The 26823-nt window shown below is 29.1% G+C and overlaps 9 protein-coding genes and 1 long non-coding RNA gene across 13 annotated transcripts; 7 read left to right on the forward strand and 3 right to left on the reverse strand.

Moving 5' to 3' along the window:
* The first annotated feature begins 199 nt into the window (after nucleotides 1-199).
* Nucleotides 200-707, forward strand: LOC141529220 (uncharacterized). The gene is made up of 3 exons (XR_012479544.1): nucleotides 200-409; nucleotides 479-575; nucleotides 651-707. It is a non-coding gene; the product is annotated as an uncharacterized LOC141529220 (long non-coding RNA).
* A 1431-nt stretch (nucleotides 708-2138) lies between these two features.
* Nucleotides 2139-4074, forward strand: LOC141537384 (uncharacterized). The gene is made up of 5 exons (XM_074258392.1): nucleotides 2139-2297; nucleotides 2381-2547; nucleotides 2620-2816; nucleotides 2902-3373; nucleotides 3458-4074. Exons 1-5 carry the CDS (start codon nucleotides 2264-2266, stop codon nucleotides 3629-3631), a joined length of 1044 nt encoding a protein of 347 aa, XP_074114493.1. The 5' UTR covers nucleotides 2139-2263; the 3' UTR covers nucleotides 3632-4074.
* Nucleotides 4075-4852: 778 nt separating this feature from the next.
* On the forward strand, nucleotides 4853-10542 carry Mts (protein phosphatase 2 catalytic subunit mts). 2 transcript variants are annotated; one of them, XM_074242667.1, is made up of 7 exons: nucleotides 4853-5153; nucleotides 5850-6059; nucleotides 6258-6521; nucleotides 6713-6885; nucleotides 6972-7079; nucleotides 7170-7279; nucleotides 10278-10542. In XM_074242667.1, the coding sequence occupies exons 1-6, from the start codon at nucleotides 5052-5054 to the stop codon at nucleotides 7240-7242; spliced, it is 930 nt and encodes a 309-aa protein (XP_074098768.1). In that variant the 5' UTR covers nucleotides 4853-5051; the 3' UTR covers nucleotides 7243-7279; nucleotides 10278-10542. The 2 variants fall into 2 exon arrangements, with proteins under 2 accessions (XP_074098768.1, XP_074098759.1); XM_074242658.1 differs by lacking the exon at nucleotides 10278-10542 and having other exon boundaries at nucleotides 7170-7665.
* On the reverse strand, nucleotides 9500-12063 carry LOC141527256 (solute carrier family 25 member 16). Its single transcript, XM_074242646.1, has 7 exons — nucleotides 11787-12063; nucleotides 11416-11508; nucleotides 11220-11353; nucleotides 10923-11108; nucleotides 10705-10861; nucleotides 10262-10403; nucleotides 9500-10170 (listed from the first exon to the last, which is right to left on the reverse strand). The coding sequence occupies exons 1-7, from the start codon at nucleotides 11845-11847 to the stop codon at nucleotides 9993-9995; spliced, it is 951 nt and encodes a 316-aa protein (XP_074098747.1). The 5' UTR covers nucleotides 11848-12063; the 3' UTR covers nucleotides 9500-9992.
* A 688-nt stretch (nucleotides 12064-12751) lies between these two features.
* On the forward strand, nucleotides 12752-14453 carry Rack1 (Receptor of activated protein kinase C 1). The gene is made up of 4 exons (XM_074242632.1): nucleotides 12752-12940; nucleotides 13062-13270; nucleotides 13582-13899; nucleotides 14094-14453. The coding sequence occupies exons 1-4, from the start codon at nucleotides 12832-12834 to the stop codon at nucleotides 14406-14408; spliced, it is 951 nt and encodes a 316-aa protein (XP_074098733.1). The 5' UTR covers nucleotides 12752-12831; the 3' UTR covers nucleotides 14409-14453.
* LOC141527272 (NFU1 iron-sulfur cluster scaffold homolog, mitochondrial) lies at nucleotides 14449-15998 on the reverse strand. 2 transcript variants are annotated; one of them, XM_074242680.1, is made up of 4 exons: nucleotides 15789-15998; nucleotides 15084-15487; nucleotides 14916-15019; nucleotides 14449-14781 (listed from the first exon to the last, which is right to left on the reverse strand). In XM_074242680.1, exons 1-4 carry the CDS (start codon nucleotides 15866-15868, stop codon nucleotides 14569-14571), a joined length of 801 nt encoding a protein of 266 aa, XP_074098781.1. In that variant the 5' UTR covers nucleotides 15869-15998; the 3' UTR covers nucleotides 14449-14568. The 2 variants fall into 2 exon arrangements, with proteins under 2 accessions (XP_074098781.1, XP_074098789.1); XM_074242688.1 differs by having other exon boundaries at nucleotides 14909-15019.
* A 185-nt stretch (nucleotides 15999-16183) lies between these two features.
* LOC141527285 (uncharacterized) lies at nucleotides 16184-17359 on the forward strand. The gene is made up of 3 exons (XM_074242697.1): nucleotides 16184-16614; nucleotides 16694-16774; nucleotides 16985-17359. The coding sequence occupies exons 1-3, from the start codon at nucleotides 16608-16610 to the stop codon at nucleotides 17203-17205; spliced, it is 309 nt and encodes a 102-aa protein (XP_074098798.1). The 5' UTR covers nucleotides 16184-16607; the 3' UTR covers nucleotides 17206-17359.
* Nucleotides 17360-17759: 400 nt separating this feature from the next.
* Nucleotides 17760-20828, forward strand: LOC141527243 (beta-galactosidase). The gene is made up of 9 exons (XM_074242618.1): nucleotides 17760-17989; nucleotides 18228-18406; nucleotides 18479-18629; nucleotides 18700-18858; nucleotides 19056-19286; nucleotides 19371-19542; nucleotides 19605-19723; nucleotides 19817-20227; nucleotides 20304-20828. Exons 1-9 carry the CDS (start codon nucleotides 17885-17887, stop codon nucleotides 20739-20741), a joined length of 1965 nt encoding a protein of 654 aa, XP_074098719.1. The 5' UTR covers nucleotides 17760-17884; the 3' UTR covers nucleotides 20742-20828.
* A 157-nt stretch (nucleotides 20829-20985) lies between these two features.
* On the forward strand, nucleotides 20986-23252 carry LOC141526742 (uncharacterized). The gene is made up of 4 exons (XM_074241829.1): nucleotides 20986-21286; nucleotides 21364-21531; nucleotides 21596-21990; nucleotides 23241-23252. Exons 1-4 carry the CDS (start codon nucleotides 21274-21276, stop codon nucleotides 23250-23252), a joined length of 588 nt encoding a protein of 195 aa, XP_074097930.1. The 5' UTR covers nucleotides 20986-21273.
* A 405-nt stretch (nucleotides 23253-23657) lies between these two features.
* On the reverse strand, nucleotides 23658-26397 carry Pus7 (pseudouridine synthase 7). Of its 2 annotated transcripts, none has more exons than XM_074242607.1 (4): nucleotides 26248-26397; nucleotides 25537-26103; nucleotides 24089-25342; nucleotides 23658-24009 (listed from the first exon to the last, which is right to left on the reverse strand). In XM_074242607.1, exons 2-4 carry the CDS (start codon nucleotides 25859-25861, stop codon nucleotides 23741-23743), a joined length of 1848 nt encoding a protein of 615 aa, XP_074098708.1. In that variant the 5' UTR covers nucleotides 25862-26103; nucleotides 26248-26397; the 3' UTR covers nucleotides 23658-23740. The 2 variants fall into 2 exon arrangements, with proteins under 2 accessions (XP_074098708.1, XP_074098698.1); XM_074242597.1 differs by having other exon boundaries at nucleotides 26184-26397.
* Nucleotides 26398-26823: the final 426 nt, after the last annotated feature.

Here is a 26823-nt window from a genome sequence, read left to right on the forward strand (position 1 = left end):
AGTCCAACATTATATCCAAGATGTCTTGAGACACCCACGCACTTAGACACTCCAGACAGTCTGAATAAAATAAAATTGAATGGGATAAAATGAAATAGAGTGGAAGATAATAGACCGTCGTGGATTTACGGGAGGAACTGGAGGATAAATAGATTGAAGTCTTGAAGACCAGGCGTAGGTATCACTACACTAGAAAACACTCCGGAAAACACTTGATACCATGATTTAGATGTACGATTCAGAAGAAATACCTGAAGCTGAATTTAAATCACACATCAGTGATTTAAATTCTCTGAAGATCATGCGCTAGGATCAGTACTAGTTATTATCATGGAATAGCAGTCCTCTGGAGGATCTGATGGATATACGATCGAGCTGAAGCTAGAGACCAGGGCGTGGTCCGTTTTATGTAAGTTTCAACACATACTAATATACAAATTCATCTATATCTCTATATAATATCTATCTCTATATGTAGCTCAGGATTTTTTTATTTTCGAGAGCAGAAACTACCTCGATTACTCCCCCGAGTCGATACTTCTCGAGCACCACATCACGAGGTTGTTTTTATTAAGGTACTTTGACATTTTAACTATTTATTATTTACTATTTACTAATAACACTGTCATTATTATTTTTTTACTTTACAGGAATGCAAAAAATTAATAATCATAATTCAGTAATGAGATGGGTGTTTTTTTTTTTTTCTTTCTTCATAAAATGTATTGAATAAGAATGATGAAATAGAATCTCACGAGTTGCGTTAATAATCGCAGACAGCTGACCAGTCAGTCTACCGATTGAACACGCGAAGAAAAATCGTGGGAATTTTCCGAGGTATACTATTCGCTATAACTAAATCAAAGCGGAAGCTCAGAGTTAAAATTAAATTCACTCACACATATCTTCAATAATAATTGAGCTTGTATGAGCAATATTTATAAATGAATGAATAAGAATAAGAGAGTGGATGATACACATTGCGTGGGCATTGAAATCATTGTATTGAGGCTCAGCATGCACGCTTACAGATATTTATTAAAAATATTTGTTACATAAATCTTCTTCAAGATAATTAACATGATCAACTTGTTAATCCTTGAGGATATTAAGATGTCCGTGGAACAATTATCTTCAATCTCTTTCGATTAATAAAATAAATATTTACATTTACGAATGTCGGCGTTAATTTAGAGTACAGAAATATCGGCCCTTGGTGATCATTACTTTTCTTCTCTCTCTCTCTCTCTCTCTCTCTCTCTCTCTCTCTTATTTATGTATTATGCAATTAAATTATAAGAAGCAAAGTAAAGCCGCGGCAAATAAAAGCTAGCGAGAGATACTAACGGATTAAAGATTAGTGGGTGTGTTGCAGGTCGATACGGGTGCGCGGCCATGCGTTGAAATGAAAGGAGACGCGACTGCTCGACTCGGAAAAATTTATTGTTTTTAAAAATTGTCTATTTACACTCGTTAAAGAATCTCCCTTCTCAGAAGTAATCCTGCTAAGTATTTGCGAGTGCAGATGATTGGTTTAATCATTTATACTTGGCAATAATCGGTGGTGCGTATAGAGAAATTTCTCAACCGCCACCCAACAGTTATTTCTTCTTTTATCAAAACATCTTAAGTAAATCTACGGATTTAAAGTTCTAGCGGTTTTCTCGACCTTAATATTATTTCAAAATAAAATTTTTTTTTCTTTAAACTATCGCTATTTCCTAATTCTTTATCGAAACTGACCATCGTGGAGAGAAAAAAATAACCATAACTTTTTATTTCATAATTTATGATTTATTTGTTGAAATAGATTGGAATTTTGTTGTTAAACTAATTATTCATTAATCATTTATGAAAATCAAGTTAACCGACATTTCAAAATTTTTAGAAATTTTTTATTGAAAAAAATTTCAATTAAATAATTAAAAAAAAAAAAAAAATTCACCTGTAAAAAACTTGAAAAACTATAAGTTTAATTTTTTCAATAAAAAAAATTTTGAAATATATTAAATATTTTTTATTTAAAAAATTGAAAGTAAATTCAAATTTCGCGCTAAAACTAAAGTCAAGTTTTCATTAAAGTAAAAATAAATAAACTGCACTCACTGACAATGATTCTGTTTATGTTGCATGTGAGAAGATCAATGAAAAAAAAAAAAAAAAAAGTAATCATTTAATAGAACAGAGTTATTGTAATAAATATAATTTATAACTGCTCCAATAATCAATTGGTGTTGATATTTTTTTACGTAATCACGATAAAATGGAGACCAAGAGTGATAAGTGTGTTACTATAGGTAATGTTATTAAATTACTCACTTTAGCAGGTTATAATTACGACAAAATAATTTACACGGTGGTTATTTTCGGGTTTATTTAGGAGATAGATCTGAGGAAATAGAACCCGAAGGTGAAGACAACGTATCCGGTGGCCTAGATGACAACGGAGCTGATTCTGACAGTCATACCGAGCCAGGTGACCGTGAGAATGATTCTGGCGATGGAGCCGAAACTGAACGGATATACATCGAGGATCCTGAGTCAGAGGTATTCATTTAAAAATTTTTAGAAGCATTTTTTTATTATAACTTCAGTATTGTAATTATTTAATAATTTAAGGAGCTTGATTTCAATCACACAAGACTGACCAAGTTGGAGAATCTCGAACCACTGACAAACATACAAAAATTATGTTTCACCTGGAATTTATTAAAAAAGATTGAGAATCTTGATACACTCGTTACTTTGGTTGAATTAGAATTACGAGACAATCAAATTACTGTCATTGAAAATCTGGATGCTCTTGTGAATCTTCAGTAAGTTATTTAACTTTAGTATTATGTTTTAAAAAATTAATTTAGGCTTTTTTTTATTAATTGAAACATTTTAATTGACTTACAGAGTTCTAGACATTTCCTTCAATAGAATTAAAAAAATAGAAAATCTTGATCGACTTACGAATTTGAAAAAGTTATTTTTGTCTTCCAACAAAATAACAAAGATTGAAAATATATCGCATTTATCAAATCTGACATTATTGGAGTTGGGCGATAATAAAATACGTTCCATTGAGAATTTAGAGAACCTCATAAACTTGACCAATTTATTTTTGGGTAAAAATAAAATCTCAAAAATAGCAAACTTGGGTCATTTGGTTAATTTACAGCTGCTTAGTTTGCAGAGCAACCGGATTACTAAAATTAAAAATTTGGAGACTCTGACACAGCTCGACCAATTGTATTTATCAGAAAATGGGCTTAATTGTATTGAGGGACTGGAAAACTGCAAACTGTTGACCACGCTCGATTTATCTTTTAATAAGCTTAAAAAAATTGAAAACATCAAACATTTGGAGTTATTGGAAGAGTTCTGGGTAATCTATATTATTGTTAAGAAAATAAGAGTCAGTTCTGTGATTATTATTAATGTCATTTAATTTAATTATTAATTTTTTTAGATTAATAATAACCAAATAGAAGATTGGAGCACAGTCGACGCATTAACCAAGAACAAGAAACTCCAGACAGTTTACCTCGAGCACAATCCGATTGCTAATGATCCAATTTACCGAAGAAAAGTAAAATTACTGTTGCCGTGGCTAGTTCAATTAGACGCGACGCTTTGCGGATAAACAACCCCCAAGCCTTAAAAAAATCAAACCGTCTCGTTAAAAAAAAATAAAAAACAGTACCAATTTTTAAAAGTTAATCAATTTTTTTACTCAAATGTTTAAACGTATTAATCAACTCGTATTATAAATTTAACAGTATAAAAATACTTTCCATGTTGAATAATAAATAATCCAGTTAATTACCAAAGTACTGAAAGTAATTAAAGTAACCTCAAGTTAATCAACAGCTTCCGCGTGAATCAAAGTGTCGAAAATTAAAATTAGTTTTGACAAAGCAAATAATATTTCTTTACTATTTTTTAAATAATAATTAATAATATTCTCTTCGATTTATATAAATGTGTGATAACTCTGCACCATGTTATTTCGACTGTGTCGAAAAAAATTTACCGTCAATGGCAACTGTAATTTGTTATTAAATAAATAAATAATAATTAATTCTATTCTAATTTTTTTTTTTTTTATCTACATTTTAAATAAAAATTAATTTATTAAATTTTGCAATAAATTTTGGCAAAAAAAATTTAAAGATGTCGGCTAACTTAATTTAGACAATTTAAAACTCCCGGGAGTTAGTTCGAGGATCTCCGCGCTTCATTCCCGGCAAAAGTGATCCGGGATTCGCCAGTCCAGGTGTCCACGTGTTTCAATTTGCCGATCCATCCTCCACTTTTATAATTTAGATGAAAAATATGAAAATATATCATGTAAGCAAACTATTCGTAACGTGATTGGTTGAATATATCATAAGCATGAAAATATATGCAAACTCTACAGTCGAAGCGCGCGCTTGCGCGCGCAAATTTGAATTCTAGTCTAATCTAATATTCAAACTATTCGTAACGTGATTGGTCGAATATATCATGAGCATGAAAATATATGCAAACGCTATAGTAAGGCGCGCGCTTGCGCGCGCAAATTTGAATTCTAGTAGTAATATTAAAATAGAAATGAAATGTATATGAAACCAATTTATTCGTGATATGATTGGTTGAAAATAACTATTCTCATTATAATTGGTTGAAAGTGAATATAATATACATAAACGACACATAAATATATCAAACAAATATAAGGCGCGCGCTTGCGCGCGCAAATTTAAATTCTAGTTCTTTAAAAAAGCCGCTGGGATTAGTTGATTCGGCGTTTGGAGTAGCTGGTGGAGCGCGTGCGCAGATAACAGCCCGTGACGTCACGCACCGACGACACTCAACTAAAGTATCAGATCTCGAGTCGGCCATTTTGTGACTGTGTTAATACCAAGGATCGTGATTATTATTTAGTGTTGAGTGTGCCGTTTATTTTATATTATCTTAATGTAAATGATTCAATAAATAAATAAACCTATTATCTGATCTTCTTGCTCTACATGTACTGAGTGTTAGGCTTACTTTTAAATTCGTATATTTAGATTTCTACAATGGAGGATAAAGCGTCACTGAAAGAGCTTGATCAGTGGATAGAGCAGCTAAATGACTGCAAACAATTGACAGAAAGTCAAGTTAAAACTCTCTGCGACAAGGTATCACCTTTATTATAATTATTTACATTTTTTTAGTCAGTTTCTTTTTTTTTTTTTTTTCTTCTCTTACGAGTACTCTGCACTCCAGTCAATTGTTAGTTTATCTAATCCTAGGTATAATATTGAACGTACTCTACCACCTCGCTCACCAATATTGGGCGGCATGTCATAATTTATCACCATCACGCATCTTCCTCAATTCTTAAAAACAATAATTACTTTTATTACAATCCTCCTCGTCTCTTACTCAATAAAATCCATATTTTATGATATTTATTTAACTCATTATTTATTTTCAGCAACAAATATAAATAACTCCTGATTATTGATAAATAATAACAATATTATTTTTTTTTTTTTATTTAAACAACAAAAAATTATCGATTAGATTACATTTTTTTTTTTCAATATTGATAATCATTTGATCAAGGTATCGTCATTGTAATTGGTTTTAATTAATTAGCCACCTTTTTTTATTCAAATCAATTAAAGATTAAATTTATTATTATTTTTGTAGAACAAGTGTAAAGTTGTAACTTACCACTGGGAAAAAATGTAATCAATAACTGATGTGTCATCAATCAGCGTATCATCCTCTATAAAATATACGATATAAGATTACAACTGTTCTTAATAATAGTTAAAAAAAATTTTAATATAAATTTTTTTTTTTTTTTTATTTTTTATTTTTTTCAGGCTAAAGAGATCTTAGCTAAGGAGTCAAATGTCCAGGAAGTAAAATGCCCGGTGACAGTATGTGGAGATGTCCACGGACAATTTCATGATCTGATGGAATTGTTTAGAATAGGTGGTAAATCTCCAGATACAAATTATTTATTTATGGGAGATTATGTCGACAGAGGTTATTATTCTGTCGAAACTGTAACTCTACTAGTGGCACTCAAGGTAATAGATATTTAATTACAAAAACTTCCTACTTAACTGTAATTACCTATTGCTAACAACTATGATTCATAAAATCAATAACTCCAAAATTAAAATTAAAATTTTTCATTTTATAAATATTTACTCAACAGTGCTAATAATTATAAAGACATTAAAATTATTATCAAAAAATTTTTAATTTATTTAAAACTGTTCTAGGTGAGATACAGAGAAAGAATAACTATTTTAAGAGGGAATCACGAATCCAGACAAATTACACAAGTTTATGGTTTTTACGATGAGTGTCTACGCAAGTACGGAAATGCGAATGTCTGGAAATTTTTTACCGATTTATTTGATTACCTACCCTTGACTGCGTTGGTTGACGGTCAAATATTTTGTTTGCACGGTGGTCTATCACCTTCCATTGATACCTTGGATCACATTCGTGCTTTGGACCGTCTCCAAGAAGTACCACATGAGGTAAAATAGTTGATAGTTTACTCACAACAGCCTTGTCGTTATAAATAAATAATAGCTTACTTTATTAATAACGACAACAACAACAACAACAATAATATTATTATTATTATTATCATCAATGAATGAATTGTAGTTAGCTGCTACGACAGCGTACAATATTGTATGAATGACATTTATTTATAAATCACCAGGGACCAATGTGCGATCTATTATGGTCAGATCCGGATGACAGAGGAGGATGGGGCATCTCACCTCGTGGTGCCGGTTACACCTTTGGTCAAGATATTTCTGAAACATTTAACCACTCCAATGGCCTGACTCTTGTATCGCGAGCTCATCAACTTGTTATGGAGGGCTACAACTGGTAAATTATTTTTTCTATTTTATTATTAAATAAGAGCTACTTAAAAAAAAAAATAATCAAATATTTATTGAATTATTTTTTTCCAGGTGTCATGACCGTAATGTTGTAACAATATTTTCTGCACCTAATTATTGTTATCGTTGTGGTAATCAAGCTGCAATTATGGAATTGGATGACGCTTTGAAATATTCATTGTAAGTATATTAAAAGTTTTAATTAATTAAATGTTTATTAATTTATTGTTGTTTGTTTAAAAAAAAAAAAAAAAAAAAAAAAAAAAATAGCCTACAATTTGATCCTGCACCACGACGTGGAGAACCACATGTCACCAGGCGGACACCGGATTACTTCCTCTAAGAAGTTAAAATATCCAGATGATAGATTTAAAACTAAGGTAGGGGCATGGAACGACGCTGGTTTAATAGTGAAGCCACTAAAACATAATCTTTTATTGATAATAAATAATAAAATGTGTAAACATCGGTAATAAGTTTAGTAAGAAATGTGTTGTTGAGTTTGTCGCTTATGCCGGCAACGCGTGAGCTATTTTCTTACATAAACAAATCCATAGATTTGATCCCAAGTATTCTAATTAACTGTATCATCACTTACATGGCCCTTTATCAACATTGAGCCGAGTAATGTGACTAATTAAATAAATGCCTGCGTCTCCATTAACATGTACACACCACACACATTCTAGACATGTAGACACACTACTATTTTACACATTAAGTAACATTAATAAATAAATAAATAAATAATTCTAAATATAAATAATATTGTACACATGTAACAACTTTACCGGTACGATAATTCTTTTTTTATTGAATTATCTAATTACCTAATTATCAATCAATCGCTTGGATTTTTTATCAAACTAAACAAGTAAATCTTTCACACATCTCGATTGTATTTAGTGCCCAAGAGTCTGCGTTTTATTATTATTATTATTATTTAAAATTTAATTTCAAGTATTTTTATTAAAACAAATAAATAAATTGTAATAATTTTAGTTTAAAAAAACAACAAACGAAAAAATTAGCGCATATGCTCGTGTGTCAGCTCATTCAATCCAATCCGCTCTGTTAAATTGTATAATCGTGATGTAATTTCAGTATGTTAAATAATTGAATTAATAAATAAACTAAATACGGATAAGGATTGATGCAATAGTGAGTTGACTCGTAATACAACACACAATAAATTAATTAATAATAATAATAATAATAATAATAATAATAATAATAATATTTATCGTGTAATTGAAGATTTAAATTATTACAGTGGTTTTATTTTTTATTTTCAATCTTTTTTAACGTATAATTACATTTTTATTATTTAAAATACTCATTAATAGGTATTAGTTTATTTCAAACCATTAAATAATAAATAAGGTAGTTTATTATTTTTTATTTTATTAAATTTCATTGACTGGTTGTTAGTAAAAAATTTTTTCTATTTATATAATTCATTATTTTTTATAATTTAAATCTTCAGTGACCCGATCACTAGCGTTTAGCTGTCGTTTCATGGATTTAAGTGTAACAGAGTTGTTTATTATATTTCATTGTAACTTTAATTATTGTATTAAAGAAACAACTTTGTTAATTTAAAATTAATTCTTCTATTTTTTTTTTTTTTTTTTTTTTTTTTTTTTTTTTGTCTCTTTAAACGTTTTTAATTTCCATTTAATCATTGCACTCTTCCCTGCCTTGATTTATTTTTTTTCCACTATTTAATAATTATATATAATATGATTATAATAATAACTATAAATATATACACGTAAAATTTCATTTTGTCTAAAAATCATTGAATCATTTTCTTGTACTCTTTCTATGTAAAAAATTTTTTCACTGATTGATTATTTAACAAAAAAATCAATAAATTTAAGACGATGTAATAAGTAATAATTAAATGTAGTAAAACACTTTTGCATCAGATCCCCCCCCCCGTAAGCGAGCTATGATAAATAAAAAAATAAATGTGCATTTTTTGAATGGCATATTTATTATTTAATAAATTATTAATTTTTAATTGTTCATAATAAATATTTGATGATCTTTTTTGCTGAGTAAGATAATAAATAAGAGTTAATATTGATTAATTGATGCTTATGGTGAATAAATAATATAAAACAAACGTATGTAACAAAAGCCAAATCAGCCCTGCGTTGTATAAAATTATTAAATGAATTTTATGAACAATAATAATAATTACTATTTAAACAACAAATACTGACACGTGATTATATTATAATATAATAATTATTATCATTGTATTGCCGTATAATCACGTGTGTTTAAAATTATTGGTGTTGTAAAATAAAAATTTGTTAAATTAAAATTTTTTTTTTTTTTTAGTTATCAATTTTTATAATTTGAATTATCCACTGTATTAGTTATTTAGAGTGGCTTTTAAATAAAGATAACTAGGTATGAACGTCGAGTGTGTAGATGCGCATTATTAGTGTTTAATTGTAAATTGACATACAAACAAGTATATAAAAAATTAATCCGTCATTGACGGTAAATTTTTTTTTCATTTTATATTTTAAAAAAATGAAATAAAATAATTAAACAGTCTACACATGTTTAAAAAAAAACTTGACTTTTTTCAAATGCAAGACATTCATTACTTTAATATATTATTATTATTATTATACAAATAAATCCATATTGAATTTAAATATTATTTTTAGTTTCTTTTTAAGTCTTATCACTTTAGTTATTAGTTGAATAATTTAGATTAAATAAATAGGACGGTCTTTTTTTTCACCTGAGGTTGCATTTTTTTTAAATTTGCTGATATTTAAATTTTTTTGCTTGCATTTAATTTTACTTCTATAATAGGTTTCACCTTTTACAATAAATTTTTTATTTTTAATATAAAATTTAAATTTATTATTTATATAAAAGTCAGCATATAAAATATATTAATATTATTTTTTCTAACACGTACTTGAGGTATAAAAGTGCAATTACTTATTCTTGCTAATGCAACACTTACAAATATAAACAATGCTACTAATATATATTATTTATAAATAATATAAATAAAAATAAAAATTCATAAAATTACCAAGAAAATAATTAATAAATAAACTATGAAATTTTCATGCCCGTGTCCAAGTCCAGCATCTGTTTCATTAATTCATAAGTTGTGAAGCTAACAGACACCATCGGTACAGCACGTAAATAATTAATACTCATCCCGCGGTACAATCCTTTAATTATTCCGTTTTCCAGATAAATTAATTTAATCGTCGAAATCATCCCCGACCTAAAAAAAAAAAAAAAAAAAAAAAAAAAAAAAAAAAAAAATATTAAATATTAAATAAAATAAAATTAAAAAAATAACTATAAATAATAACCCGTATTTATGTGTAGCCGGATTCATCATGGCTAATTGCATTCGTCTTCTGGTGACATCGAGCGGATAAGAGAAGCTTTGTGCCACAGCACCAGCTATTCCCCCACACAGTAATTTTCCTGGCATTGTTAAGACAAGCCCACCTGGTAAACAAAAATTCGAAATTAATGGATTCTTTATTTTAATCGAGCATTCATTTTTCTATTTTATTAATTATTATTTATTACTACAATTATTAATTAATATTGTTAATCTTTTTAATTAAATTTCTCTCTATCGATATTTAACATTTCTACTGCATTTCATTTGATGATGTATCTGACGCTAATTGAATAATAAAACAATGTACCGACAATTATTTTTTTTTATTTACAAATAACTAGCAATCTGGCATTTTTTTATATATATTTCATTTAATAATATAGATTATTATAGAATAATTACCAGTATTTCTTGGACAGTCATCGCACAGATAGTGCGGCAGGTACTTCATACAGAAAAATTTAAGGTACTCAAAAGAATAAAATGAAAAACCAGCGTAAGGTATCATTCCAAATATCGTTGGCCAGAATCCTCGGTACAACGCCAAAAATCCTCCTTCCTTCAATCATTAAACTTAATTAATAAGTCAATAATATCGATTTGTATTTAAAAATACTCACATCCTTAAAAATAGACACCGCTGTGTGAACAATGCCGCTATAAATATGCTCCCCGGTTACTTGAAATGCTAATCGAGCTCTGATAGTATCCAGAGGATACGTCAGAGTTACTGCAGTAACTCCAGCACTGGATCCAGCGAAAAATTTGTCGATATGAGAATTTTTACCGAAAATTGTTCCCATATACTGAGGAAAAAAAAAAAAAAAAAAAAAAAATTTATTTAATAATATTAATCTAAAAATAAATGACCTGAGACACAATTGTTAAATAATTTAAATAACAATAAAATAATAAACCTTTTTATACATTTCGAAAGACGTGTACTGTGTGGCTGCATACGGAAATATCCTAATCATTTGAGCAAAATTTCCTTTGTACAATGCAAAGAATTTTTCTTTCAGTATTATTTCTTTTAAACCAGAAAATACGCCTGTAAAAATAATTATAAATAATGTATGACTCAATTATTTATGGTAAAATAAATAAAAATACCTAGATGCTTGTAATGATGACTATGGGCTTGTAAAAGAATTTTAATTCTATCTAAAGGAGCGACAGTAGTTTTGGAGCACATTCCCGCAACACCTGCAATTAAACAATTAGTCACTGATTAAAATATAAACAATGGGCATTTAAATAGATAATTACTTCCGCGTTAAATGTGTATTTAATGTATGAAAATTAATTTTATAGATGTTTGATAATTTTAATAATATTTTTGACAAATAAATTTCTTTGTTAAAAATATTTTTTTGTTATAATTTAATTATTAAAAAAAAAAAAATTAAAAACGTCGGCTAACTTTATTATTATTATTGTTTATATTTAATATTAAAAAAAAAAAAAAAAAAAAAAAAACTCACCACCAGCAATCAAACTTTTAACGACAAAGTGTAAATTTTTTCTCTCCTCAATTAGGGCCATTTTTGGCAGTAAAAAAATTAATAACTTTTATTTAGAAAGCGGATAAATTCCTGTACGTGTCGACTGTCCACCAGTGATGTTGATGATGGTGATGGTGACGGTGGTAATCACTCACTACAGTTAACATCAACTATTGTAACAACAACAACTGTCACGTTGATATGCGCACGCGTCTTTTAGTTTTTTTTTTTTTTTTTTTTTTTTTTTCTAAATCACAAAAAGAAAAAAAGATCATTGACCTTGTTCTTATCCATGCGAACGAATATATGTTAAAATGATGTATATTTACGAGTGGAAGTGGAAGCATGTATGCTCAATCCAGGTTATGGAAGTTGTACGGCTTGTACAGTAGCTTCTATAGGCTTTACTTGGTGAAAGTCGAAATAACAAACAACCAGCTCTCTTATATATTTATCAAGTGTCTTCACAAACAACAAGTACATTAAAGTACTTTTATCACATCACTGCTCCTATTATCAATAAATAATTAAATAAATTAATAGCCACAACATGTCATTATGTTATCTCTTAGTTAATTTGATTCAATGATTTATTTTTTATTTTCATCGGGTGTTACATCAGGGGGATTTTATTATTTTATTTACAGCTTCACTGCGATTGCGTCTATTTTTAAACGTGCAATTTTTTTTTTAATATTTTTTTATTGCTAATTTAATCAATTTAAAAAAAAAATTTCTCTGTTGGCTAATTTATGAAAATAAAAATTTCAATTTTGATTTTTTATAATAATTTATTTTTAAAAACAAGAATAATTTAATAATTTTAAATTAAAATTCCCGGGTTTCTCCGCATAGATGTCGGTAGCTGTCAAATGATACTAATCAGCGTCCATTATCTGTTATAACCTCAGAAGTTTATATTTCCTGTATAGGAGCTCTTTTCCATTCGCTCGTCAACGCGTACAGATCGTTGGATTTAATCTAGTGTAATCCGCGAGTAGAACGTGTTTTACCAAATTAAAAGATGAGTGAAACTTTGCAATTAAAAGGTATCCTATGGGGGCACAGTGGTTGGGTCACCCAAATTGCCACCAACCCCAAATATCCTGATATGATTTTGTCATCTTCACGAGGTAAGCCATGCGGCATATTCGCACGCCACGCCATTAAAAAATTTATTTCTAACCTCCAATATTTTTTTTTTTTTTTAAATTGCATTTAAATTTAATAATAAAATAAAAATTTACTATTCAGACAAGACTTTGATTGTTTGGAAATTGACTCGTGACGAAACCAACTATGGAATCCCGCAAAAGCGTCTCCACGGACACTCTCACTTTATCAGCGACGTGGTTCTCTCCTCAGACGGTAATTATGCCCTCTCTGGTTCCTGGGACAAAACCCTCCGTCTGTGGGATCTTGCTGCAGGACGTACTACTCGTCGTTTCGAAGACCATACCAAGGTGTGACATTTATCAGTTCCACCCATGGAACGGATCGTAAATCTATTACCATAGTATTAATTAAAATACTGGCCATTGAATCTCTTCGACTGTCGGAGAATCAGGTCTCCGGGCTACGGCACCCTGACTGGTTAACTGAAGATTTTTTTTTTTATATTTTTTTTTTTATTATTATCTGAAGAGGTATTTTAAGTCGCCGGTGCCGTAAGTATTGGCCGCTCTTCCTCCTGGAGTGCTTGTATCGTCGCGCCATCTATAAATTACAACAATACTTTTATTAATTATAAATATTTTATTTTATTTTTTACCAGGACGTATTGAGTGTTGCTTTCTCCGTAGACAACCGTCAAATCGTCTCAGGATCACGAGATAAGACCATCAAGTTGTGGAACACCCTTGCCGAGTGCAAGTACACCATCCAAGATGAAGGACACAGCGACTGGGTCAGTTGCGTCCGTTTCTCGCCAAACCACACCAACCCCATCATCGTATCTGCCGGATGGGACAAGACCGTCAAGGTCTGGAACTTGACTAATTGCAGACTAAAGATCAACCACTACGGACACACCGGGTACCTTAACACCGTCACTGTTTCTCCTGATGGTTCTCTCTGTGCTTCTGGTGGAAAGGTAATTTATTTTATTTTATTTAAAAAAATTATTTTATTTTATCTAAAATAATAATTGTTCATGATGTATAACTTTTAATCTAACGATGTCCATGAGTGCTTAGCGGATATGGGACTGATGTACTTTCTAAAAATTATTTTATTTATTTTTTACTTCAACAATTTACTGACACAATTATTTTTGATTGTATTTAGGACTGCAAAGCTATGTTGTGGGACTTGAACGACGGCAAGCACTTGCACACCCTCGACCACAACGACATTATCACCGCTTTGTGCTTCAGCCCGAACAGATATTGGCTCTGTGCCGCTTTCGGACCCTGGATAAAGATCTGGGACCTCGAGAGTAAGGAAATGGTTGAGGAACTCAAGGCTGAGGTCGTCTCTTCTAACAGCAAGATCGAACCCCAGTGTCTGTCGCTCGCTTGGTCCACTGACGGGCAAACTCTGTTTGCTGGTTACTCTGACAACACTATCCGTGTATGGCAAGTGTCCGTCACTAGCCGTTAAAATTTTGTAAATTACTGGAAAGATTAAATTTAAACAAAACTTTAACTATATAGTGTAAATAATTTATAAACTTTTTATATTACAACTATAGTACAATGTTTTAAGATTTATTATTATTTTTTAATTGATTATTTAACTTTTAAGTTTATTGTTTTTTTTTTTATTTGTCATTTTCGGGTAATTTGGATTCGAATTTTTCAAATTCTGACTTTGCTAATTTTTCTATCTCGTCTTCAATTTGCTCGACGCCAAGTACTTCCGGGATATAAAACTGCATCATATTTTGGACTCCGTTTTTTAGAGTTACTACTGAGCTTGGACAACTGGTACATGATCCTTGCATCTTTAATTTTACTATTCCATTTTCGAAGCCCTGAAAATAATTTATTATTATTATTTAATGTTATTTTATTTATTTATTTAAAATAAAAAAAAAAAAAAAAAAAATATATATATATATATATATATATATATATATATATATATATATATATATATACATTTTACCACAAAGACAATATCACCACCGTCCTCTTGAACTGTAGGCCTGATTCTAGTATCCAAAAGTTCTTTTATCATCTGAACAATCTCATCGTCATCCTCATTTATTTCTACAAAATAATAAAATCTTCAATTTCAACCAATAAATTAATAATTAAATAAAAATAAACATACGTGTGTCAGAAGAAGGCTGTTCTTCAGTGAGTACAGGAAGACCAGCTCCAAAAAAGTCCATAATAGTAGCAAAGATTTCCGGCTTCAAAAGATTCCAGTCAATGTCTTCATCAATTTTAGTGACAGTTATGAAATCTGGGCCATAGAAAACAGACTTTACGCCGTTTATACGGAACAGCATCTTGGCCAGCGGGGAACAATAGCTCTCAGTAGCATTGGGGAAGTCTTTTGTCTGTCCGGGTTCCAGAATTGTGACTCCTGGTATGAATTTCAGACTGTTGGGGTTCGGGGTGTCTTGGGTCTGGATGAACATTCGTCTTTTCTGCAGCTCAGCATAATTATTTTGTTTTATTAGCAAATTTGGTGTATTCCAATAGTGCAATTGTCGTTGATCAGCTGTAGCTCTGTTGAATGACAAGTAATTGTAATGATTAATTGACACCTGTCAATTTTTTATTTTATTTAACAATTAAATTAATTTTTTTTAATTTCTACAAGTCCATTTTTTTAATAAAATTTTTTTTTTGCTATAATTTATTTGTTAAAGAAAATTAAAAAATTTATAGAGTGACATCTAAATTTAATTTTCATATAAATTAAAAATGCAAACTTTTTAAAAATTAAAAAAATTGACAAATGTCAGCTGATTTCAGTATCATAATTATAAATAAATAAATAAACTACGTAGTTACCGGATAAACTTACTTGAATCTTTGACAGCTAACTGATGATCGATATGACAACGCACGTCCACTCGTTAAAGCCCTCTTCAAAAAATTATTCATTATTTCTCTTTAAAATAATTTATGATTTATGACAAATATTAATAAAAGTTAAACTACTAAAAAAATGACAAGTTGTAATTGTTGGTTAGGGTCAATGTTGTGAAATATATTCAGTTATACCAATGTTTTTGTTGTGATTTTTGCTTGTTCTGTTGCAGGTATTTGTTTTAAATTTAATAAAAAAATAGCTATAGATAAATTTTATTAAATTTTTACATTTTAAAATATTTTATTTGATTTAATGATTAAAAAATAACAAATATGGTTGTACTATTTACATTAAAAAAGAATTTTATTATATGACGTGATACTTAAAAAAATTATTATATAAAATATTATTATGATAAATAAATTCTGATGAAACATTTATTTATTTTTGGATCTTCTGAAAACATAAAATTCGTCTGAACAATGTTTAAAAAAAAAAAGTTGTATGAATAAATATTTGCATCAGATGCATGTATTTATATTATATTTTTTCTTTATCAAAGCAGACAAAGTTACCTGAGCTTGTTTGAAAATAAAAACATCTTTTGAATGAAATTGCATAATCGAATAATAATAAAACAATAAATATCTGGGGAGTATTGTTTTTACAGCATGCATCCTTATGTTATTAAAAAAAACCCCTAGGGGTATATAAAGCCGTCGATTATCAATTAAAGTAGGTACAAGTGGTATATCACAGCTACAAACAGTTTTTTTGTTTTAAATTTTCCAAACTCTAAAAATCTTTATAATGAAGGGTACAAAAAGTTTTATTTAATTAAATCTTTTATCAAGTAATAATAATATTGTTTCTTTAACATAAATTTTTTATTCCAGGTTTCTTCGTCCTCGCCGCCCTTTTGGTAGCTGTCTCAGCTAGCCCATTGTTGGATAATTTACTTAGTAGTTCTAGCGGTGGTAAGTATTATTAAATGACAATGAACTTGACAGATATTAAAAATTTTTTTATAATTTTATAGCAATTAAATTAAAAATTTTCAGAAGCATTTTTTTATTGTAATTAATTTATTAAAAAAATTTTTTTAATTAACTTGAATTAACTTGAATTTGTTTGTTATAAAAAATGATCAAGACTGGTAACTAATGGTAATGTCATCTGATAAATAGGTTCCGGTTTACCCGTTGATTGCGTAGATGGATTACTTTGCCCAGTTACTGGAGGAAGTGCTGGAGCTAATTCTGCTGCTAATTCTGCTGCTAATTCTGCTGCTAATTCTGCTGCTAATTCTGCTGCTAATTCTGGTGCAAACGGTGCAGGTGGTTCAGGTGCTAGTTCTAGTGCCAGTTCTTCCGCAAACTCTGCATCGAGAGCTGTTTCAAGATCTTAAAAAGTTATTTAAAAATTATCATTGTGTCTACAAAACTAGAGATAGTTTTTCCAGCTTTTTGATATTCTAAATCTTTTTAAAATAAATATTATACTTTTATCGATGATAATTATACTTCGGAAATTTAATAAACATTTCATTCTCACATAAATTATTTTATGCTAATTATTATTTTACTCCAATTACTTAAATAAACTATTATTAAGTTACCCGACATTTAAAAATTAAAAAAAATTTTTTATTGAAAAATTGACTACATAAATTTTTCTTTGGATAATTTATTATTTAAAAAAATTTCTAAAAATACTTTGTCATATAATTGATTATTATTTACCATTTCCCTTTTTATATTTACAATAATCACACAACTATAAAATATATTTATATTTAATTTGTAGTTAAAAGTATTATCGCTTTTGATAAGTTAACTGTACGATAAATTTTTTGCTTGCGATAATATTTTTGTAAGTGGACACTGCCTCCCTCCCCCACCACTTATTCCGTTAGACCGCAGTAATTAAATAAGAACTGTTATTGTCATCAGAATAACGACTTGTCGCCAGTAACGCATAGTTGTCTATTATCTGTCTGGAAATTCTATAGAATAAATTATACTAAAATATACTTTAATACAATCATGTATACTCAGTTATTCTAAGCGCTTGGAATACATTTGATCATGCTCACATTTTTTAATATTTTTTTGTCCCTGACTCTTGGAGTTTTTTTAAACAATGTTACTGGTGATTATTCTCCAGCGATTTACAAGCAGGATAAAATAAATGTATGTATTTATTATAATTAAAAATATTTACAAGTTTTTTTTTTTTTTTTTTTTTTTTTTTTTAATATTATATAATAAATAGAGATAAAATAAATAAAACAATGTTCTAAGATTATTTCTAAAAAGTTAAACAAAAATATTATTGATAATAATTTTCCAATTAATAATAATTGGAATTTTTATTTTTATTATGACAAATAAATAATAACAAGAAAAATTTATTTTATTATTTTTTAAGGGAACTGTACCACCACAGCGTTACAGTTTTGAAGTTGACTATGAAAATAATGAGTTTTTACTAGATGGAAAGCCGTTTCGATATGTATCGGGAAGTTTTCACTATTTCCGGACGCCAAAAGCCTACTGGAGAGATAGATTAAGAAAAATTCGAGCCGCTGGTCTCAACTCCATTTCTACGTCAGTAATAAATTATATTTTACATTTTAAAAATACTTAAAAAAGTAAAAATAATTGAATATTATTTTACAGTTATGTCGAGTGGAGTCTTCATCAACCAAAGCCAAATGTTTGGCACTGGACGGGCGAAGCTGACATAGTTTCTTTTTTAACAATAGCCCAAGAAGAAGACCTGTTTGTTTTATTAAGACCTGGGCCTTATATTTGTGCTGAAAGAGACTTGGTTAATATTTTAAAACTAAAAAATTTCATTAATTATATTAATTTAATTAATTAAAAAAGATTTATTTTAGGGAGGATTACCACCGTGGTTGATGAGCCTGGTTCCCGACATTCAAATGCGTACCAACGATCAGCGCTACATGCGATATGTTGAAATATACTTCAACGAGCTTTTCAGTAAAATAAAGCACCTGCTTCGAGGAAACGGAGGTCCGATAATTATGGTCCAGGTAAAATTTATTTTTATTTTAGTTTTAGAATAATTAACTTGAAAATTAATTTAGCAGATATTTTATAATTTTTTTAAAAAATAAATTGTCAAGAAAAAAAAAAAAAAAAATTGAAATTGAGAAAATTAAAAATTCAATTTTTTAGAAATAATTTTTCAGAGCAAATTTATTTAATAAAAAAAATTAAAAAATTCAAGGTGGAAAATGAGTATGGAAGTTTTCCGGCATGTGATTTGCGGTACAGAGAAAATTTACGTGACATGCTTTTGCGAAATGTCCAATCAAAAGCTCTTTTGTACACAACAGATGGAATATATGACAAAGCTTTGAGGTGTGGGGTAGTTTCTGGCGCTTACGCAACTATTGACTTTGGTGCCTCAACAAATGTATTGAGCAATTTTAATTTAATGAGAAAGTATCAACCAAGCGTAAGTATTTTAATGAATTTATCAATTTTTTTTTTTTTTTTTTTTTTTTTCCAGCTTTATTATTTTTGAAATTAAAAATTGTAGGGTCCGCTTGTTAACTCTGAATATTATTCTGGATGGTTGACTCACTGGGAAGAATCATTCCAGAGAGTCCAAACAGAAATTTTTGTAAATACATTGAAGCAAATGTTGGCATTGAATGCCTCTGTTAATATTTATATGTTTTATGGTGGAACCAATTTTGGATTTACAGCAGGTATATTATTATTAATAATAAATCATTTATCCATCAATTTGATTGAATTAAATTAAAATTAGGAGCAAATGGAGGCGATAAATATTGGCCTCAAATAACCTCTTATGATTACGACGCACCTCTCACAGAAGCCGGTGATCCAACAGATAAATATTACGCAATACGCCAAGCGCTCTCAGAGGTATAATTTCAATTAATTACCATATAATCTTATTTTCAATCAGAATTTAAATATATGTCATTTAATAAAATAAAATTCATTTATTTGTTCAAGTTTTTTGCGCTGCCAAATTTGCCGCTGCCGACGGTCTCGCCAAAAGGCAATTACGGGTCTATTCTTCTTGACCCAATAATGCCGCTCTTTGCCAGAGAAGCTCAACAATTGTTTGCTTCTTCCGTTGCTGATTACTCAATAACACCCCCGACCTTTGAAAAACTCCAGCAGTCTTATGGGTTTGTTCTTTATGAGACCCATTACAGCCCCCGAACCAGAGATCCGTCGATTTTAAGAGCCAACGTCGCTGACCGGGGACTGGTTTATGTTGACAACTACCTTTCTGGTTCCCTGAGCCGTACACTCAAAATAGACAATCTTGTTTTGCAAAATCCCTACGGAAAAAGTCTTAAAATACTCGTTGAAAATCAAGGACACCTCAATTTTGGAAATATCATTCAAGATTGGAAGGTATTTTTTTTTTTTTTTTTTTTTTTTTTTTTATTAGATTTTTTAAGAATATTTTTATACTATTAAATATTTTTAGGGGATTTTTAATGTTACCATAAACAATGAGCGGATTATCAACTGGAATGCGACCGGATTTCCTTTAGACACTATGCCGTCTATGAAAAATTTTAGCAGTATTGAAATTCCGACGGGAAATCTGGTCAATGGTCCTGTTTTTCTTCGCTCGACATTCACAATAAAAAATAATCCACCTCTAGACACCTATTTAAACACCGCTGGTTGGGGTAAAGGAGTTGCTTTTCTGAATGGACATAATATTGGACGGTACTGGCCACAAACTGGTCCTCAGGTCACTCTCTATGTACCTGGAGTATTTTTAAAGATTGGAGAAAATGAATTGGTTGTTTTGGAACTTGAGTACGTGGCGGATAACATGAAAATGAAGTTCCAAACTATCGCTGATTTGGGATTTACTCAAAATTATACTCTAAATATTCAACCTGATAATAATTAATTTTTTTTATACTTTATATTACATTTTAAATAAGTTTTTTTTTTTTTTTTTTTTTTTTTTTTTATGTAAGTTTGATAAAAATACAAAGCTATATTTAAACAATAAAAATTAAATTTAATCCTAATCGTTATTCAATCGATTACTTTTGTTTTCAGTAAAAATAAATCGCGGTATTGATAAAATAAAAAAATAAAGTCTAAAAAATAATGATATGGCATTTTTATTTAAAATATTTTATATTAACAACTAAATAAATTGGTTTTAAATTTAATAAACAAACATTTGTCAGTTTATTCATTCAGTGTAAAGATAAAACGATGCGTTGGCGCATATTGAATAAAAAGTGTCTGCATTAATCGTATGAATATTAATATTAATATTATATATTAAAAAATGTAATTTCGCTTTTGGGTTACGGTAAGAAGCATTCGGTTCGCTCCATTACTCGTCAGGTCTGTTGAAACTTGCTTAACATTTTTTCGGGTTTGTCTGCTAATTTTTTTAAATTAAACTTCTCATTAATTTTTCCAAGATGGGAAAAAAACGTACGTATTTAATTAATTAATAAATTAAAAAAAAAATAATCTTAGATTTATTTATTTATTTTATTAAATGTTTTTAGTCTTCATAACGGCTGCTACGTTGGCACTGGTAGCAGTATACGTCGGCGTTTATTACGATTTACATACTTTGCCGAATAATTTTACTTGGATCAAATCTTTTTATGGGAGTAGTAAAAAATCAGCAAATGAAGCTATCGTCACTGATAAAAAAACGCAATTTGAAAAGGGTGAGAAAATATATTGATATTTAATTTTTTTAAATAAAAATAATGTGTTGGTTTTATAATTTAGATAAAGTTGCTAAAACTGTGAAGATAGAGAAAAAAGTAGAGAAGACAGCTGAAAAACCTGTTGAGGTGAAGAAAAGTGAACCTGTGAAAGAAGAAGTTAGCAAGAAGGTTGAAAGAAGCGGTGATGCAACAGCTCCTCCTAAAGTGGTGAAGAATGAAATACCAGCACCGAAAATGGAAGAAAAAAAACCGGAAGTTCAGAAACCAAGTCCTACAGTTATTGATAATGTAGTGAAACCTGTTATCTCAGATAAAATTGAATCTAAACCGATGGTTACTGATAATGTAGTGAAGCCTGTTGTCTCAGATAATGTTCCGTTGAAACCAAGTGTTGATAGTCCGCCTAAATTTGACAATGTAGTGAAGCCTGGTTATCCCATGAACAAAGATAAAAACGTAAATAATAATGTTAACGTTGACAATAACTTTGATAACAAAATTAACAATAATGTTAATACTAATAATAATAATAATAATAATAACAACGTTTTTAACAAGGTTCAAAATAATAATTTTGATAACAATCTTAATAAAAATTTCAATGAAAACGTTAATAACAATAATTTAAATGCAAACAACAATAATAACGTTAATAAGATTGATAATAACAATAATAATAATTTCAAAAATGTTGATAATGTCAACAACAACAATAATTTGAATTTGAACAACAATAACTTCAATAACGTTGACAATAATAATAATAATAATAATAATTTAAATAACGTAAAGACCAACAACAATAATTTTAATAACGTCGATAATAAAAATAATAATTTCAACAATAATTTGAAAACCAACAATAACAATAACAACAACATTAATAATAATAATAATAATAATAATAATAATAATAATAATAATAATAATAATTTCAACAACGAAAATAAAAATTTCAACGACAACAACAAGAATAACAATCTGAATAACAACAATAACCCTAATAACGCGAATAAAAATTTCAACAACAATAATAACAATGTAAATAATAATAATAACAACGAAAATATAAATTTAAACAACAACAACAACAACAGCAACTTCAATAATAACGAAAATAAAAATTTTAACAACAATAATAACAATGTAAATAATAATAATAATAATAATTTAAATAACGTAAAGACCAACAACAATAATTTTAATAACGTCGATAATAAAAATAATAATTTCAACAATAATTTGAAAACCAACAATAACAATAACAACAACATTAATAATAATAATAATAATAATAATAATTTCAACAACGAAAATAAAAATTTCAACGACAACAACAAGAATAACAATCTGAATAACAACAATAACCCTAATAACGCGAATAAAAATTTCAACAACAACAATAATAATAATGTAAATAATAATAATAACAACGAAAATAGAAATTTAAACAACAACAACAACAACAGCAACTTCAATAATAACGAAAATAAAAATTTTAACAACAACAATAATAACAATGTAAATAATAATAATAATAATAATAATAACGAAAATAAAAATTTTTACAACAACAATAACAATGCCAACAACAATAATGAAAATAGAAATGTCAACAACAACAATAACAATGTTAATAACAACAATAATGAAAATCGAAATGTTAACAACAATAACAATAATAATTTTGTTAAAACAAACTAAAGGATGATGATTAAGTTGAGAATATTTTAAACGAATATCAATTGAGTGATAGTTCAGTCTAAGAAAGAAATATGTGTAGCAAAGTAAATTACAAAAGAAATATAATTTCTCTAATCTCGTTTAATCATTATTTATTGTTAAAATTTTGCGAATAGTCCCACATGTGTGCACACTTGAAACACAAAAATAAACGTTTTTTATATTTATTCTTTCTTTTCTTTATTTCTTTAATAATAAAAATTATTATTTCAAGACTTTATCTTTCTTATCTCTTAATTACTTTAGTTTTATAATTAATTTAATAATTATCGTATTGACTAAGTAATACTGAAAATAATACTAATCGTAAAAAACGATTTGTAAGTCAGGATGATGATTATAAATTCAAAGCGAATAAATTAACTATCGAAATACAAAAGTAATGAAAATTAAATTTTATTATATTGAAAATAAACTCAAAACTTTACCTTACATTATTTTATAAAAAAAAAATTTCTCAGCTTTAATCAGTTGGTTCTATTTCCGCCTCAACAACTTGATCCTCCTTAACACTATCTTCAACCGTAAGCTCGCTTTTATCAACCAGCTTCTCTTTTTTTTGAGATTCCTCGAGATCTTTAGCCTCCTGTTTAGCCAAAGCATGATAAAAGGCCGTCTGAGCCGCTTGAGTTTCTGCTGATGTGTCTTGTTTTAAAATTTCTCTCAAAGCCATAGTGGCGTAGGTTGAGGATTTCAGTGACATTTCTAATACCAAAGCTTTGTATTTACCCTCTGTAAGAAAAACCATTATGATAAATAAAAAATAAATATATGAAATGACAATCTAATAAAACAAACAAAAAAATAATACCTGAATTATTAATTTTAAATTCCTTGTCTTGCATTTTATCAAAATCAGATCGGATTAAATCACAGCTAATATCATCATACTGGACAACTCTCCATGACAAACCTTCTGGGATTTGAACAATCTTCCTGTAAGCTCCACCCAACGCAAACCTTCTATTCTTGTTTTGCAAGTCCAAGCTCAGGCCGTCTTTGGCCATGAACTCTTCGTACCAATCTTTAGCATACGTCGGGTAAGTAACCTTGTACCCAGGTTGAGGCATAACGACATCAGCGAGTGTGTAATTTGCCAAGTCTTCTTCAGCGAGAATTTTCACAACTGGAAGTGGTTTTTTCTCGTTTTCAAGTTTTTCATCTTTACCATTATCAATTGGTTCTTTTTTCGACTCCTCATTTTCATCTATACCTTTTTCTTCTTCTTCAACTTCTACTTTGTCTGCGACTGAATCAGAGACGTAGACAAGGTCTCCGACAACAGGTTTACGACCAAGCTCTTTAATCCTGCGACTGACCATATTATTCCACACGAAACTCTGATAGGAATGAATGTACATCAACAGAGTGTTTCTTGGTATCGAGTCTAGAGCATTTTGTGGGCTGTTGGGTCCGTTTATCGTAATTCCTTTCAACAGTTTCACCTCTATTTTATCCGGTCTCTGAATAAGCTTCAAAGCTTGCTTCGCATCTTTAGTCTTTGCGTAGCATTCACGCGCTTTAGCCAGATCTGGATAATCATTATCCCGTGGCTTCAATACCAAATCAATAGCTTCTTGATAGTTACCCTTCAACAACGCCTTGCCGATTTCATAAGTCGGAATAGTGGCAACACTTCCGAATCTTTGTAAGCCATAGTAATTGACAAACCCGTTGTCTCTTAGACTGGTCATAGCTGATTCTATTTCCTCGTCGGAAGCCGTGATGTTACGCAAGGCTATTTCAAAGTGGTTACCTTTGAGAGTTCCTAGTTTCAGCGGGTTTTTTACGAACTCAAAGTTTCCTACGAACAAACCACGAACGCGTTTTCCAGCTTCTAAGATGTACGATGGATGGATTTGTTTTACGCTCACCCACTGGGTTGTTCGAGCACGCCGATCTTTAGTTCCTGAGTAATTTAAATTATTTGCCCGAATGCGGAGATTCACAGCTAGTTGGTTCAATGCGTCCATGGTATCTATGTTCACCTTGTGTAAGATAAATTTGCAGTACGGGCCTTCACGAAGTGACCAGTTGACACGGACGTCTCTTTCCAATCCATATTCTATTAAAAAAAAAAAAAAAAATATATATATATATATATATATATATATATATATATATATATATATATATATATATATATTTAATAAATAATTAAAACTAGCAACCTTGCAGTCACTGCCGTGACTGCCGTGATTTGTGAACTATTAATAAATAAAATTATAGTAATAAAAAATTAAAAAAATTTTCCATTACTTTTTTTAAATGTAGCGTCATTTTTATCAATTTTATCACCACTGACTTTAGAAAGAACCAAAAGTTTTCTATTTTCTTTGTCAATAGTTTGACTATTGACTTTCTGATACTTCGAGGCGATGCTGTGAATATTGCGTCGTTGATCTTTGGTGATGTCAGTCACATCAATTTCAACCAACGCACTTGGCTCCTCAGCGTTATCTGTCTTACTAATAAATGCATCTAGTTTCTCTAAAACATCTTCGGGCAAAGTTTGTCTGAGTTTCTCGACATCAACAGTGTCTTTGGGATCAGGGGGAATTTCTTGCGTCGTTAATTTTGCCATTTTTCCATCGCAATCAATCTCATGGACGTGGAAATCAGAAAAGCGTTCCTTGAAAATACCGTCAAAGTGTTGGTGGTCGCCGAGGTACTCGCTGATGCCGATGTCAACTTCTTTTACACGAACAGATGACTCGTACTTTGGTCTCTTGGGATTATTTACTTCACTGTACGATCTTTTGTTGTTTCGCTTGTTGTCATGTCCTCCCCCACGACCTCCTCCGCGACGATTGTGGTTGAATCTACCTGTTGTGTTATAAATTAATAATTAAATATGATTTTTTTATGTACTTATATTAAATGATTAAGAAATAATTAATAATAACCTCTGCCCCCTCTTCCACGCGGAAACTTATCGCGATTTTTATAATCATTGAAAAACATGCTTACTTTTTATGATAAAATTGACAAGTGCGTATGAAATAATTGTTTTATTTTATCAGTTTTTAATTTTTTTAATTGTTTAAAGGTTTTTTTTAATAACTATCAAGGAGTTTGGTTATGTTTTTTTTACCGGTGAAATTATTTCACGCATGTGTATGTGTTTCTTTTATCCATTTACTTGTCTGATATTAGTCGCGACGCGGCGCATGCGCAGTTGAAAGTAAAAAAAAAAAAAATACCGCGAAATATTTAAAATATGCAAAAAATTAATATTTATTTATTTTCATAAATAATTCTTAAATTATTTATCTGAGAAAGTTTAAAATTAATAAATAATTTCTTTTAATTATTTAAAAATGAATTCTTAATTTTTCACGCAAGATTTAATTAATAATTTTAAACTGGCTGACAAAATCGTCATTCTTCTACTTTTAAAAAATTTTAAGTCAAAATAAATTAATTTCTCAGTTTCAAATAAAAAAATTACAAAATTAATTATCATAACTATCATTACAAAATTCAATTTACTTAATAAAATTAAAAAATGACCTAAAATCTTATAAAATAAAAATAATTATCATT

The sequence above is a fragment of the Cotesia typhae genome, unplaced genomic scaffold (genome assembly GCF_013202065.1).
Source record: "Cotesia typhae breed Kobodo isofemale line unplaced genomic scaffold, CoteBio_Ctyphae contig_11, whole genome shotgun sequence".
NCBI lineage: Eukaryota > Metazoa > Arthropoda > Insecta > Hymenoptera > Braconidae > Cotesia > Cotesia typhae.

What these genes read in the sequence shown, in the direction of transcription:
- LOC141537384 (XM_074258392.1), top strand. Translation starts at nt 2,264, where the DNA reads ATGGAGACCAAGAGTGATAAGTGTGTTACTATAG. An exon ending in TCGAGGATCCTGAGTCAGAG is followed by an intron (nt 2,548 to 2,619) that starts GTATTCATTTAA and finishes TAATAATTTAAG; the next exon opens with GAGCTTGATTTCAATCACAC. An exon ending in AGTTATTGGAAGAGTTCTGG is followed by an intron (nt 3,374 to 3,457) that starts GTAATCTATATT and finishes TAATTTTTTTAG; the next exon opens with ATTAATAATAACCAAATAGA.
- Mts (XM_074242667.1), top strand. Translation starts at nt 5,052, where the DNA reads ATGGAGGATAAAGCGTCACTGAAAGAGCTTGATCAGTGGATAGAGCAG. An exon ending in TTAAAACTCTCTGCGACAAG is followed by an intron (nt 5,154 to 5,849) that starts GTATCACCTTTA and finishes TATTTTTTTCAG; the next exon opens with GCTAAAGAGATCTTAGCTAA. An exon ending in TCCAAGAAGTACCACATGAG is followed by an intron (nt 6,522 to 6,712) that starts GTAAAATAGTTG and finishes ATAAATCACCAG; the next exon opens with GGACCAATGTGCGATCTATT.
- LOC141527256 (XM_074242646.1), bottom strand. Translation starts at nt 11,847, where the DNA reads ATGGCCCTAATTGAGGAGAGAAAAAATTTACACTTTGTCGTTAAAAGT. An exon ending in CGGTGTCTATTTTTAAGGAT is followed by an intron (nt 10,862 to 10,922) that starts GTGAGTATTTTT and finishes TAATGATTGAAG; the next exon opens with GAAGGAGGATTTTTGGCGTT. An exon ending in CCGGCTACACATAAATACGG is followed by an intron (nt 10,171 to 10,261) that starts GTTATTATTTAT and finishes TTTTTTTTTTAG; the next exon opens with GTCGGGGATGATTTCGACGA.
- Rack1 (XM_074242632.1), top strand. Translation starts at nt 12,832, where the DNA reads ATGAGTGAAACTTTGCAATTAAAAGGTATCCTATGGGGGCACAGTGGT. An exon ending in GTTTCGAAGACCATACCAAG is followed by an intron (nt 13,271 to 13,581) that starts GTGTGACATTTA and finishes ATTTTTTACCAG; the next exon opens with GACGTATTGAGTGTTGCTTT. An exon ending in TCTGTGCTTCTGGTGGAAAG is followed by an intron (nt 13,900 to 14,093) that starts GTAATTTATTTT and finishes GATTGTATTTAG; the next exon opens with GACTGCAAAGCTATGTTGTG.
- LOC141527272 (XM_074242680.1), bottom strand. Translation starts at nt 15,868, where the DNA reads ATGAATAATTTTTTGAAGAGGGCTTTAACGAGTGGACGTGCGTTGTCA. An exon ending in GTTAGCTGTCAAAGATTCAA is followed by an intron (nt 15,488 to 15,788) that starts GTAAGTTTATCC and finishes GTCATTCAACAG; the next exon opens with AGCTACAGCTGATCAACGAC. An exon ending in GTGGTGATATTGTCTTTGTG is followed by an intron (nt 14,782 to 14,915) that starts GTAAAATGTATA and finishes AATTATTTTCAG; the next exon opens with GGCTTCGAAAATGGAATAGT.
- LOC141527285 (XM_074242697.1), top strand. An exon ending in ACTTAGTAGTTCTAGCGGTG is followed by an intron (nt 16,775 to 16,984) that starts GTAAGTATTATT and finishes TCTGATAAATAG; the next exon opens with GTTCCGGTTTACCCGTTGAT.
- LOC141527243 (XM_074242618.1), top strand. Translation starts at nt 17,885, where the DNA reads ATGCTCACATTTTTTAATATTTTTTTGTCCCTGACTCTTGGAGTTTTT. An exon ending in GGTCTCAACTCCATTTCTAC is followed by an intron (nt 18,407 to 18,478) that starts GTCAGTAATAAA and finishes ATTATTTTACAG; the next exon opens with TTATGTCGAGTGGAGTCTTC. An exon ending in TTTGTGCTGAAAGAGACTTG is followed by an intron (nt 18,630 to 18,699) that starts GTTAATATTTTA and finishes GATTTATTTTAG; the next exon opens with GGAGGATTACCACCGTGGTT.
- LOC141526742 (XM_074241829.1), top strand. An exon ending in AAAAACGCAATTTGAAAAGG is followed by an intron (nt 21,532 to 21,595) that starts GTGAGAAAATAT and finishes TTTATAATTTAG; the next exon opens with ATAAAGTTGCTAAAACTGTG.
- Pus7 (XM_074242597.1), bottom strand. Translation starts at nt 26,241, where the DNA reads ATGTTTTTCAATGATTATAAAAATCGCGATAAGTTTCCGCGTGGAAGA. An exon ending in GCGTGGAAGAGGGGGCAGAG is followed by an intron (nt 26,104 to 26,183) that starts GTTATTATTAAT and finishes ATAACACAACAG; the next exon opens with GTAGATTCAACCACAATCGT. An exon ending in TGACGCTACATTTAAAAAAA is followed by an intron (nt 25,343 to 25,536) that starts GTAATGGAAAAT and finishes TTTTTTTAATAG; the next exon opens with AATATGGATTGGAAAGAGAC.